The sequence below is a fragment of the Sinocyclocheilus rhinocerous genome, unplaced genomic scaffold (genome assembly GCF_001515625.1).
Source record: "Sinocyclocheilus rhinocerous isolate Xijiao unplaced genomic scaffold, SAMN03320098_v1.1 scaffold3321, whole genome shotgun sequence".
NCBI classification, from domain to species: Eukaryota; Metazoa; Chordata; class Actinopteri; order Cypriniformes; family Cyprinidae; genus Sinocyclocheilus; species Sinocyclocheilus rhinocerous.
The window spans coordinates 6,011-18,660 of NW_015659922.1; the positions used below are offsets into that span (position 1 = coordinate 6,011).

The window sequence follows — 12,650 nt, forward strand, 5'->3', positions numbered from 1 at the left end:
TGCGTTAACAATGATAAACAACATTAATGATAGCACAGTTGCATAACACACACATTTATTATGATTTAACCGTATTTTGAAAGAGAACGATACTGTTTTAAGCGTGTCACCCACTTATTTGATCTCAAACACACAGTAGAAAGTGCCAGAAGTACCATGTTTCTGGACATAGTATCATAGTAAAACCATGTGTTTTTTTTTGTTGGAAATATAGCAGTGTATTATCACGGTAATCTTCAAAATGCTGTGTAAATACCGTGTTACATAAAACTGATCAAACAATCGCCTGATGCCGTCACTGTACTTTGTGTAAGGAGTCACTTATGGAAATGTACCATGGTAATCATAATTCATGCCTGAACTACTAATATCAAACCATAACGAATGAATATCCGTCTGTCAGGTGACTAATACAATGTCAACTCGTGCTCTCTTATTGTAACAATACATTGAGTGATTAATATTGTGGTGGGAGCACTGTTTACCATGGTGAACTGTGATATGATATCCATATTTTGATTTAGCTGCATGTGTCTAAGCAGCGTCTGATGGCTGTTATCTGTGTTTGCAGGGGCAGGTTTCAGACACACTGAAGAGATTCGCTGTGAAAGTCACGTCGTCCAGCGTCAAAGAGCGCAAAGAAATTCTTCAAGAACTGAAGGAATGTGTGAGAGGAAAGGGTGAGTTTATCTGCCTGCTGTTGTATCCGACTAAAGAAATAATTTGACGTGTTTAGTGACAAAAACACTGTTAAAGCATCAATTGCTCACTACATTTCAAGTCGTTAGAAGTCCTGCACTACTTTTTAAAAATGTTATTCAAAGAGTCTCTTCTGCTCACCAAGACAACATTTATTTGATCAAAAATACAGTAAAAATGTGAAATATTATTGCAATTTTAAAATAACTGTTTTCTATTTGAATATATGTTAAAATGTAATTTATTTCTGTTATGCAAAGCTGAATTTTCAGCATCAGAAATCATTCTGATATGCCGATTTGATGCTCAAAAACATTTATTATTAGTATCAACAGTTGTGCTACTTTGTATATTGTGTAAACTGTGATGCATTTTATTTTTGAGGGTCTTTGTTGAATAGAAAGTTTAAAAGAACAGCATTTATTTGAATAGAAATCTTTTGTATGTCTTCACTGTCACTTTTGATCAGTTTAATGCATCCTTACCGAATAGAAGTATTCATTTCTTAAAAAAAAAAAAAAAAACTACTTTTGAGCAGTAGTGTCTGTTAACTCTGCATTCACACATGTGCATCTTCAGATATGGGTTTGGAATGATGTGACGGTGTGAATGACTTCGATTTGAATCCTCTAATTCTTTGTGGTTAAATTCTCTCCTCAGATCTTCCTGAGCCAGCCATTAAAGGACTGTGCAAGCTCTTCTATCTCACTCTGCACAGATACAGGTGAGTGCGAGCCGTTTCCTGTCCTCTGTCCATTAAAGCATGTTTTTCTACTGAAGGTGGGCTTGATTTCTCTTCTCAGGGATGCTGCGTCTCGGCGAGCTTTGCTCTCGGTCATCGAGGTGCTCGTCCAATCGCAGCCTGATGCCATTGCGACCAACCTCCCTCCCGGTCTGCTGAGCTGCGGGGTGGTCAGCAGGGGCGTGATGCCCGGGTGAGTGACCGCCGCATTTATACAGAGCCCTGCGATTTCTGTAATGGACGGAATCGCAGAATCCAGTCAAAAAAACTTGACGTGGAATGTCAGGAAATTAGGCAAAATTTAGATGAATAAATCAAAAGTGGCACTGAACAGTAAATTAGATCACGATATGAAATAGAGTCTGAATATTAATCCGCCAAAGGACTGCTATTTAATATGAAGTCTGGGTATCTCTGTGTGATTGAGCGCCGCAGTTTCGTCTTCTACACGTACTGAAGCGTCTGCCGTCTCACTATATGAGGACTTGAACACATGAAGTTCATCTCCAGAGCTGCTCTGAGAGACACTTCACCAGCATTTCACCGTTTCATTCGAGAAAAGCTATTGTCATGTTATATACAAACAGATACTCAAAGTTCTTCATAACAACCCATCAAAATAAAAAACTGTGACAGAAATATATTATTGTAGAGTAGAATGTACATGGGTCAAAGACATTAAGATGTCCAAAATTAAACAGAAATTTTTTTATTTTAGTATTACACTTTTAAACCCTTTTTCGTCTTTGACCCACATATTAAAGTAATGATGTAAAAACAAATTTTTTTTAAAGAATATAAAACAATTTTCTTCCATGTTTTACTTTTTAACAGTAAATCATAAATACAGAAAATTAAAACATAAAGCATAGAATTTGGGAAAAATTTATTTATAGGGCCCTAAAAATGTAGTTTTTGTTAACATTTTAATAAATTGTTGTAAACTTGTATATTTTTTATATTTTATGATTTCAATCATTTAGACATGATGTTTGACTACTACAAATGTATTTAAACTGAATCCAGAAAAATTAAAACAGAAAAAAATAAATTTTGGAAAAAATAAAACGGAAATTGTTTTTTTGTTAAACTTTTAATAAATTGTTTGTACATTGTATTAGTTTCACGATTTCAATAAATTAGACATAATATTTGATTACTAAATGTAATTTAACCATCAAAACAGAATCCAGAAAAATTAAAACATAAAAAACGTAATTTGAAAAAAAAATAAAATAAATTTGATTTCACAGAGAATCCAGAAAAATGAAAACAGAAAAAAATACATTTTGGAAAAAATAAAACAGAACTTGTTTTTTTTTTTTGTTAAACTTTTAATAAATTGTTTGTACATTGTATTAGTTTCACGATTTCAATAAATTAGACATAATATTTGATTACTAAATGTAATTTAACCATCAAAACAGAATCCAGAAAAATTAAAACATAAAAAACGTAATTTGAAAAAAAAATAAAATAAATTTGATTTCACAGAGAATCCAGAAAAATGAAAACAGAAAAAAATACATTTTGGAAAAGATTACTAAATTTAATTTAACCATTAAAACAGAATCCAGAAATTTAAAACATAAAAAACGGAATTTGAGAAAAAATAAAATTGATTTCACATAGCCGCAGTAATCTTATAGTTATTAGTGGTGCGACGATAAATCGATTTGTGAATTGATTCTGCGATTTTCCGAATGCATCGCGATTCTCTCTTGAATGGATTCTGAGCTTAGTTTTTAACAGCAGATGGCACTGTAGGCTAGTGTTTAACCGCACACTTAAATGCTCACCAAGAAGAGCGCTTGTGCGTTCGGCTGAGTAATGCAAGTGGTTAAATGTACTTGCACCTCGGCATTTATGTCACTGTGAACACTCGTAATTCGCATCAACATTTTCGAACTTTATATGAATTATTATTTTAGGTTCAAGTGGTGTGTGTGTGTGTGTGTAAGGAACTGGAAGCAAGCAGAGTACGACTGTTTCTAAAGTTTAACCACTTGCATTACTCAGCCGAACGCACAAGCGCTCTTCTTGGTGAGCATTTAAGTGTGCGGTTAAACACTAGCCTAGAGCGCCATCTGCTGTTAAAAACTAAGCTCAGAATCGATTCCAGAGAGAATCGCGATGCATTCGGAAAATCGCAGAATTGATGTATCGTCGCACCCCTAATAGTTATCAGACGCGAACAACCATGAGGTGCAATCAGATATAATGTCAAATGTCCACAGGAAGAGCACGGCTTCAGGAGCCTGCTGCGCCCTGCCCTGGACCTGCTTGATCGTTCAAACCGTCTTCCCCTCCGCAGACAGGAGAGAAGGTGCCAAATGGAAGAAACTGGTCAGTAGTTAATTTGCTATATTTATCATTCATAGTTGAATTTAGCAGTAGTTCCAAACCTGTATGGCTTACTTTTTATTGTTTTGAGATCTTTACATGTGGTCTGTCCAATCATATTCTCTCTTTGTGTCTCCTCCAATCAGGTTGAGGTTCAGAGTTTGCTGCTGGCGGAGGTGGTGGGCGGAGCCTCAGGGAACGCTCTCAAGTCAATCAGCAAATGCTTTAACAAGCTGTGGAAGGAGGTAAAGCTACAGGAATTCACTCTGACGTCTTGTACACTACAGTTAAAAAGACTGAGGGTGCTAAGATTTGTAATGTTTTTGAGAGAGAGTCTCTTCTGCTCACCAAGGCTGCATTGATTTGATAAAAAATACAGTAAAAACAGTAATGTTATGAAATATTATTTCTATTTAAAATAACTGTTTTCTGTTGTAGTCTATTGTAAAGTGTAATTGATTGAATTTTCAGCATCGTTACTGCAGTCTTCAGTGTCACATGATCCTTCAGAAATCATTCTAATATGCTGATTTGCTGCTCAAGAAACATTTTTTGATTATCATCAATGTTGAAAACAGTTGAGCTGCTTCATTTTTATTTATTTTTTTAAACCGTGATGCATTTGTTTTCAGGATTCTTTGATGAATAGAAAACTGCATTTATTTGAAATATAAATCTTTAGTAACATTATAAATGTCTTTAATGTCACTTTTGATTAGTTCAATGCATACTTACTGAATAAATGAATTTTTTTTAAAGATCCTATTGACCCCAAACACTTTTTAAACCTAAATCTTTCTCTGTAAATGTAAAAGCTTGCGTCTAATCAATTTTTACTGTTGTTCAGATGAAGTATAACAATAGTCTTTCTGTGATCTGTTTAAAACATGCACCCTATAGATTTAAATTCATAAACGGTCTGTGTTTCTCCAGAACCCGGGTCTGGTGGATCAGTACATGAGCACTCTGCTGAGTTTGGATCAGAGCTGTGTGTCTGTGCCGCTGCTGGGCTTGTGTGTGGATTTCTGCACAGCGCACAAAGACATCGCCACTATCAACAAACACAAGGTGGAAAACACAAGCCCTTGTCATTCCTGTGCTAAACCTGTCAAATGTGTCGATTGCGCTGCTGCTTCTGATTCAGTGTTATTTAAAGGTTTTTTTATATTCCAGTTCTACTATTTGTATAAGTCACAGTATATACGTCTCGTTTTTTATCATCTGAAATGTGCTACGACTTATACATATATTAATATAATAAAAAATAATGTTTACATAATAAATAGTAGCTTAGCAAGCAAACGTTAGGCTGCATTGTGAATATGGAAACGTTTGGATTTGTACCGAGTGAGAGAGAGATGTGAGCCCAATGCCGTTTTGCTTTATAGGTTTGTTTATAATGGGGAAAAATGTTGTTTAGAATGAATGCTTAGTGTTCATAATATGTCTAAACATTTCATTTGCCGATATTTTAAATTATTATAGAATAACACGTGACTTGTACACCAATTCGACTTATTGTTTAGTTTTTTTCCTCTCAATAATGCATTTTTTCCCAGATGTTGCTTATACTCAGGTGTGACTTATTTTTTTGGAAAATACGGTATTAATATTTTCAATTAGCTTTTATTTTTGTATTTTAATTTTAATTTTAGTTTAATATTTATTAATTTTATTATGTGCTTTTGTCATTTTTATTAGTTTTTTTTATTTTTATTCTTCTGTTTAGCTTTAATTAATTTTTATTCCAGTTTTAGTAATTTTAGTACTTTAAACTTATTTATTTCAGTTAGGTGCCAAAGCAACATTTCTAATTAATTGAATTAATTGAAGTTTTTGTTTTTCCATCTCATTTATTTATTTTTTCTTTCAGCATTATTTAGTTGAACGAAAACTATTTTTACTAGTTTAACTGTTAGTTTACTATTAGTTAACGAGTATTCTTTAGTAGAGCCCGACCGATATATCGTTTTGCCGATATTATCGGCCGATATGAGCCTGTCACCGATATATCGGTTTCGGCAAATATGCCGCCGATATGAAATTTTTTTTTTACAGAACATATAACGCAGATAAAATGCTTGAAATGGTGTAATTACTTAGTTTGTCCAGCAGAGTGCGCTCCATTGTTTGCTACTGGCGAACTGGATGAAACGCTTTAAAGCTTAAGTCTATGGAAAACCATTGAAACTTTGAACGGCCATATCTCCGTAACGGCACGGCGAATCCGCACCAAATTCGGGGGATCCCTTCAGCTCGATATATCGATATCGGCCTTTTTTTACTCCCTAATATCGGTATCGGCCCCAAAAAACCCATATCGGTCAGGCTCTATTCTTTAATTTTAACAGTAACAACACTGTTGTGTTTCAGGCGGCTCTCTTGGACCTGTACGTGAAGACGGTTCTCATGAGTAAGACCAGACCGCATCAGCACATCCTGGTGAGAATCTGCGCTGTCTTTGTTGTATAATAAATCTTTGCAGTGCCGAAATCAGAAAGCCTAAAGCTGGATGTGTGTTTTCAGGATAAGAGCGGCTCGATGCTTCGCCACATGTCTCACACAGAGTTTAAGGAGCAGCTGCTGCCCACTTTACAGAAAGCTCTGCTGCGCAGCCCGGAGAACTCCATGCCGAGTGAGTCACGCGCAAACTAGCGCACACGATGATTCACTGTGATACATATGTCAGGATGAATCATGATATCATCATCATTAGATTTTTAAGTACTTGGCAAAAAAATAATATTTCTGACAATCCACTGATGATTGCGTTTGTTTCTAGAACTGCTCAAATAAAAAAAATACTGATTCAATTGCAGGAATATTTATTTATTTACTTAAAATTTTTTATCTTATTCTCTACCAAGAATGAACAAGCTATTACTTATTACTGTATACACCGATCTGTAATCTCTCAACAATCCAGAATCCTGACAATATGATGTTTTAGTCATGTTTCCACCTCTGTTGTCGGTGTTTCCTCCAGCGATCTCCTGCATGCTGGCATCTCTCACTCTTGATCTGAGTCCGTACGCGCTGGACATCGGGAAGGGCATCTCCAGTGAGTGCTCGTCAGTATGATTGATGTTCGTCTGAGGTGTCGTGTGCAGGTTTGATGTGCTTTTCGTGTGTTTCAGGTCAGCTGAAGGCCAATAACCCAGAGCTCATGGAGCAGGCGGTGACGGCCCTCCAGAATCTGGCCCAGCAGTGCAGCGACCCCAGCGCCGTCCAGGACCTCGTCAAACACCTCTTCGGCATCCTCGGAGGTCAGTGGATGCTTTCATGGCTTCAGTGGTCATGGAATTTTTAAATGACTGGAAATAGCATGCAAACTCAGTTGTGAATATAAAAATGTGACCCTGTCTGTGAAATCCAGGCTGAAGTCTCAAAATCTAATTATGAGATTTTGTTTAAGTTTGATTTCAACCATTAATTTCACTATGATTTCAATCTTTGACATGGCCTTACTCAGTCAATATTAAAGATATAAAGGTTATATTTTCACAGATTGTTCTACATCTTTATAAAGGATGATGTTATGTAGAAAACAGTAAATCACAAAAAAATGACTTTAGCTGGGTTTTCACAGTCAGGGTCACAAATGTATAGCTTTATTCTGCTTTATTGCTTTTATTGGCTAGTTATTGGTCTTTGAGATATTAGTGTGTGGAGTAAAACTTGTTTTAACCCTCATAACACATTCAGGTCCATTTAGACACGGAAAAAATACATAAACATTTCTAAAAACAATATAGTGTGTAGTAAGGGAATTTTGCAAGTGCTTTAAGACCCTTAAAATACACCTTTAACTTCTTTTTTTTTCTTTTTTTTTTTTTAAGAGCCATAACCGTTTTAAAAAATGATACACGTTTCGTGTTCAGGTCATTTTGGAGCCGGTTATGTGTGGCATACCAGTAGGTATCAAAAATATTTTTGTTCAATTATCTATGAAGTTATATTAGTGTCAAAAAAACTTTTGTAAAATATATTTAATCCTTTCCCCATATCTCACACATTTTTGGAACTGAATTTTGTTGATAAACATGCATATGTACACCTATTGACCAACCATTGCAGCATGTAAAATTGAATTTTTTCATCTTAAAAGTGAAAGTTTATGCTAGTAAAATTAATTTATTTTGTTTGAAAATTTATCAGAGTAATATTTGATGTTTTGTGAGAAATATGTAGCTTTCATAAATTTGGAGCAATCATGAATATATATAAAAAAAAAATTTTTTTTTTTTTTTTAAATTCCTGAAAAAGGGCTAATAACAGTAATAACATGGTAACATTCAAAATCTTGAATTTTTTCACATTCACTCATTAATGTTAGGGTTGTAGGTAATCTAGTTAGTTGTTAATCAGATGCAATATGGTTTTAATTGTTAGATATTTTTCAAGTGTTTTTTTTTTTTTCAAAATATTATGACTGTTTTATAAAACAGCAATTCAGAATACAGAAATCATATGCAGATTTTGAATGCATTATGAGGGTTAAACCAGCTATGTCATTTTATATGTATAATGCATTAAGCAATACAGATTGTTTCAAAGCAGCTTAACATTAATAAACAGCTACATAACAGTGTACATGTATAGTTAATCCGTTATGAAAAGAGGTCAAATCAGCTATAAGCAATGCTACAGAAGGCAATAGTGTCGTAATTCAGCTCAATTGAGTTCACTGGCAGTGTCAGTGCAAAGTATTAATTGTCTTTTACAGCCCAACCGAGCGTGTCAAAGGAAATGTACAATAATAAGCATTTGAATAAATGAATTATAAGGTTTGAAACCAGACATGCATGGAAAAACACACCAATAAGCTCAGTCAAATTGTTCATTTTGAGTTCTTTAATTGCTGGAAAGTCATGGGAAAAATCATGAAAAAGTATTGGTTTAGGAATGCAAGTGATCTCGTACACATAACCAGGACCGGCTCACTCTTTAAAGCAGGATTTAGCTCATTTTGGGTTCTATTTTGCACAGGCTCGGAGGGGAAGCTCACTGTTGTGGCCCAGAAGATGAGCGTTCTGTCAGGTGAATATTTTGTCTTTCTGTTTCTCTCATATGCTCAGTAGGCCTGTTTGGGCAGTACACTACATACATGGTTTTATATACCGTTTGTCTTTTTTATTTAGAGACAATCAGAGTGTACAAGGATGAGTCTTGAGAGAAAGTATTTTACCACTGCTAATGTGCATAACGAAACATGTTTTTGCATTCGACTGCACTGCTTTTTAATTATGTTCCTATGTAAACTTGCACTACATCTTTGTCTGTTGCGCTCATATCTTGCATCTTTTGCAGTGTCTCTGAAATGAACACTGCATTTTTAGAAGTTAAAACGTTCAACTTTTTAAAAAACATGCTGCATCAAGACCCCACGTTTTGTCCATTCCACTTTTTTTAAATACAAAGACACTTTGTTTAAAAATCATCCCAAACCTCATTCTCACTTCGGTATGAATCTGAGTCTTTTGCATTCATGTAACTGCCTGTTGTCATATTGAGCATGGTTGATGTGTGTTTTTCAAACAGGAATCGGAAGTTGCAGTCATCATGCCGTCTCTGGCTCTTCCTCTCAGTCTCTGAGCTCCAGCGTGGCTGTGATGTTCATTCCGTACCTGCAACAGGAAGGTGAGAAACGTACTTTTTTTTTTTTTAATATGCACTTTTTTAATATGCATTTTTCATGCCGGTTCATTCATGCTCGAGATTGCTTTCATAAATTGGAATTTTGTGAAGGAATAGCAGGGGGTTTGTTTTTTGAAGAGCCAAAAATGAATTAAATCATAATTATGTAAAATTACTTGCATTAAAAAAGTAGTTTCTCTAGCTTGCTTCCCAATCTTTTGTTCCTTTTTTTTGCCATTTTTTGAAAAAAAAAAAAGGTGCCTGCTGTATGCATAAATGTAAATGTCAAATTAAAAAAAAAATTAATAAACAATCAAAATAAAACATTTACTAAAAAATATTAAATATTTTACCACTTAGCGACATCAAAGAACTGTTAACATGCTAATTTGTTGTTTTAGAATTATTAATAACTTAAATATTAATGTAATATTAAATAAGATTAATTTTAATAACTCACAATTTCGGCAGGACTTCCAAGTAAATATTTAAGGTCAAATATTGACAAATAAATCCTAATTTTTAAATATTCAGATTTTATTTTTACCCAATTTTTTATGTAATGACTTAATATAATTTTTTACTTGTTGCAAAATTGATATTAAATTTGTAATTTGATTAGCATAAAACAGTCTGAAACGTGCATAAAACCTAATATCTGCCGATTGTTTCTCTCTCTCCTCGTGTGTGTTTGTAGTCCATGAGGGGACGCTGGTGCATGCGGTGTGTGTTTTATCTCAGTGGACGAGCCGTTTGACGGTGGACGTGACCTCAGAGTTGAGAGAATGGTTTAAAAAAGCCTTCACCCTCAAGACCTCCACGTCCCTTGTGCGTCACGTGTATCTCCAGGCCATGATCGGAGCTTTCAAAGGTCAGTCGGGCTGCTTGGACGTTTCGACTTTATACTCCTGCTGCTGATGTTTAGTCAGAATGAACAGTGTTTGTCTCTGTTCAGGCGACGCTCTCAATCAGGCGGTGGACTTCCTGCCTCTCCTCATCCAGACTGTGGAGAAAGCTGCTGCCCAGAATACCCAGCATGCTCTGCTGTCTGAAGGCGTGGCCGCCTCTGTGCTGCTCTGTCGGCTGTCTGTGCTGGACTCTGTGCCCGGTGAGTGTTCACACTGAGACTGAGAGCGTCCTCCTGTGTCTCATGCTGGAGACGTTTATCTTCATGTTCCTCTGTGTCTTCAGAAGCGAAGCTGGCGTCTTTCTGGAACCTGATACTGGATGAAAAGAAACCTCTGTTCACTACCGAGAAGTTCCTCTCTCAGGCCAGCGAAGAAGGTCAGAAACTCTCCAGTTATCCAATAGATCCAGTATATTTTTTGCCATAAGCGTTTGAGGGGAAAAAAGGGACAGTTAACCCCAAAATGAAATTTCTGTCATCATTTACTCACCCTCAAGTTATTCCAAACCTGTATGAGTTTCTTTTTTCTGTTGAGCACAAAAGAAGGACAAGATTGTTGATAATAGTATGGAAAAGTTTCTATGGAATTTACAGACATTCTTCAAAATATCTTCTTTTGTGATCAACTGAAGAAAGAAACTCATGCGGGTTTGGAACAACATAAGGGTGAGAATTATGACAGAATTTTCATTTTTGGGTGAACTGTCTCTTTAATATAACAAACTTTAAAGATTTTAACACGTTGATTTTTAGAGGAGTCTGAGATTAAATGGTCTAGTAACACCTATAAATACCAACGTAATTTTAGTGTCATTTATATATTATTATATTATTTATTAATATTAATTAGCTTTTATTTTTATATTTTTAGTTTTCATTTTAATTTTAGTCATTTTATTATGAGTCATTATTGTTTTTTTTATATATATTTCTGTTTAGCTTTATATTATTCATATTTCAGTTTTAGTAATTGAAGTACCGTATTGTCCCGAATATAAGACTATATTTTTTTCTTGGAAATCTACTTTATTTCAGAAATGTTAATCCTGTCCTGTACCCACAGCTCTGTGCACCGTCCTGCTGCTGTGTGAAAGACTGTTCCTGGATCAGCCACAAAGACTCAACAACAGCAAGTCTCAGTGAGTCGCTGCCATTTCCCCTGTAATGTTTTGCATAGAATATAGTTTTTCATTAAATTTAGGAATTCCTTATTATTTCCTGTGTTCTAATTCACACACACTTTTATTTAATTATTTGTTTGTTTGTTAGTTTATTTCATCACTAGGATCACTAAAAGTTGACTATGATATGCAAACTAAAGCTTAATGGGATCTTGTGTCACCCGAAAAGAGTTTTATGAGTTTAAGAATATGTATAAAAACTTGACTCTCTAACACTTGCACTCTCTATTCTATTTCTATTCTTTCTACTTTTTTATTTTATTACAACATACTTGTTCCTCTTAACACTAGCATTCTTTATTCTATTTCTATTATATCTACTTTTCTTTTTATTTATTATAAACAACTTGACCCTCTAATACTAGCATGCTCTATTCAATTTCTATTTTATCTTCTTGCTTTTTTATTTATTATAAAACATTTGACCCCTTTAAAACTAGCACTCCATTCTATTTCTATTCTATCTATTTATTTTCTTTTATTTGTTATATATAAAAATCTTGACCCTCTAAAGCCCCGTTCACACCAAGAACGATAACTATAAAGATAACGATATTAGCGTCCACACCAGCGAACGATATCGTCTGTTTATTCTAAGCGCACATGCGTCTGCCGCTTTAAATTCTTGACCTCGTTACAGCAGGATGGATTCTGATTGGCTGTCAGTGTTTTATCGTTCACCAGCTGGAAAAAATTCGTTTTGAAAGTGATCACAGCGATATCGTTCCTCTGTATCGTTATAGTTGTGGTGTGAACTAGGGTTGTGACGGTGAGGAAATTTTCCCACCGGTTAATCGACGTGTGACAACACCAGTAATACCGGTATCACCGTCGGGGCGGGGCGGGGGCATTCCCTCTTTTCCTCGCTTTCCTTTGCTTTTAAATAGCTTGTAAAAGCAGCGTGCGCATTTTACTTTCACTTTGAAATAGCGGCAATTCGGCGTAAAGCAATTGTTTGTTTTTAGTTCGTTTTAATTTTCCCTCTTTTCCTCTCTTTCCGTCGCTTTTAAATAGCTTAAAAGCGCCGTGCGCATTTTACTTTCACTTTTGAATTAGCGGCAGTTAGGCGTCAATTGCTTGAATGCAACAACAAAATACAACGTCAAACTCACTTTAGCCTATATATAAAACATAGAACTTT

The 12,650-nt window shown here is 35.1% G+C and overlaps 1 protein-coding gene across 1 annotated transcript in view; it reads left to right on the forward strand.

Annotated features, from left to right (window-relative positions):
- The window catches only part of LOC107724378 (GCN1 activator of EIF2AK4), a 58,755-nt gene that overhangs the window by 2,256 nt on the left and 43,849 nt on the right, over positions 1–12,650 (forward strand). The window contains exons 2-17 of the mRNA XM_016533287.1: positions 572–680; positions 1,360–1,423; positions 1,503–1,634; positions 3,679–3,787; positions 3,931–4,029; positions 4,718–4,852; positions 6,158–6,226; positions 6,311–6,419; positions 6,771–6,845; positions 6,922–7,050; positions 8,774–8,824; positions 9,326–9,424; positions 10,119–10,292; positions 10,377–10,529; positions 10,613–10,705; positions 11,392–11,467. Of these exons, the coding sequence (XP_016388773.1) occupies positions 572–680; positions 1,360–1,423; positions 1,503–1,634; positions 3,679–3,787; positions 3,931–4,029; positions 4,718–4,852; positions 6,158–6,226; positions 6,311–6,419; positions 6,771–6,845; positions 6,922–7,050; positions 8,774–8,824; positions 9,326–9,424; positions 10,119–10,292; positions 10,377–10,529; positions 10,613–10,705; positions 11,392–11,467 (1,676 nt within the window). The remainder of the gene's footprint in view (positions 1–571; positions 681–1,359; positions 1,424–1,502; positions 1,635–3,678; positions 3,788–3,930; positions 4,030–4,717; positions 4,853–6,157; positions 6,227–6,310; positions 6,420–6,770; positions 6,846–6,921; positions 7,051–8,773; positions 8,825–9,325; positions 9,425–10,118; positions 10,293–10,376; positions 10,530–10,612; positions 10,706–11,391; positions 11,468–12,650) is intronic.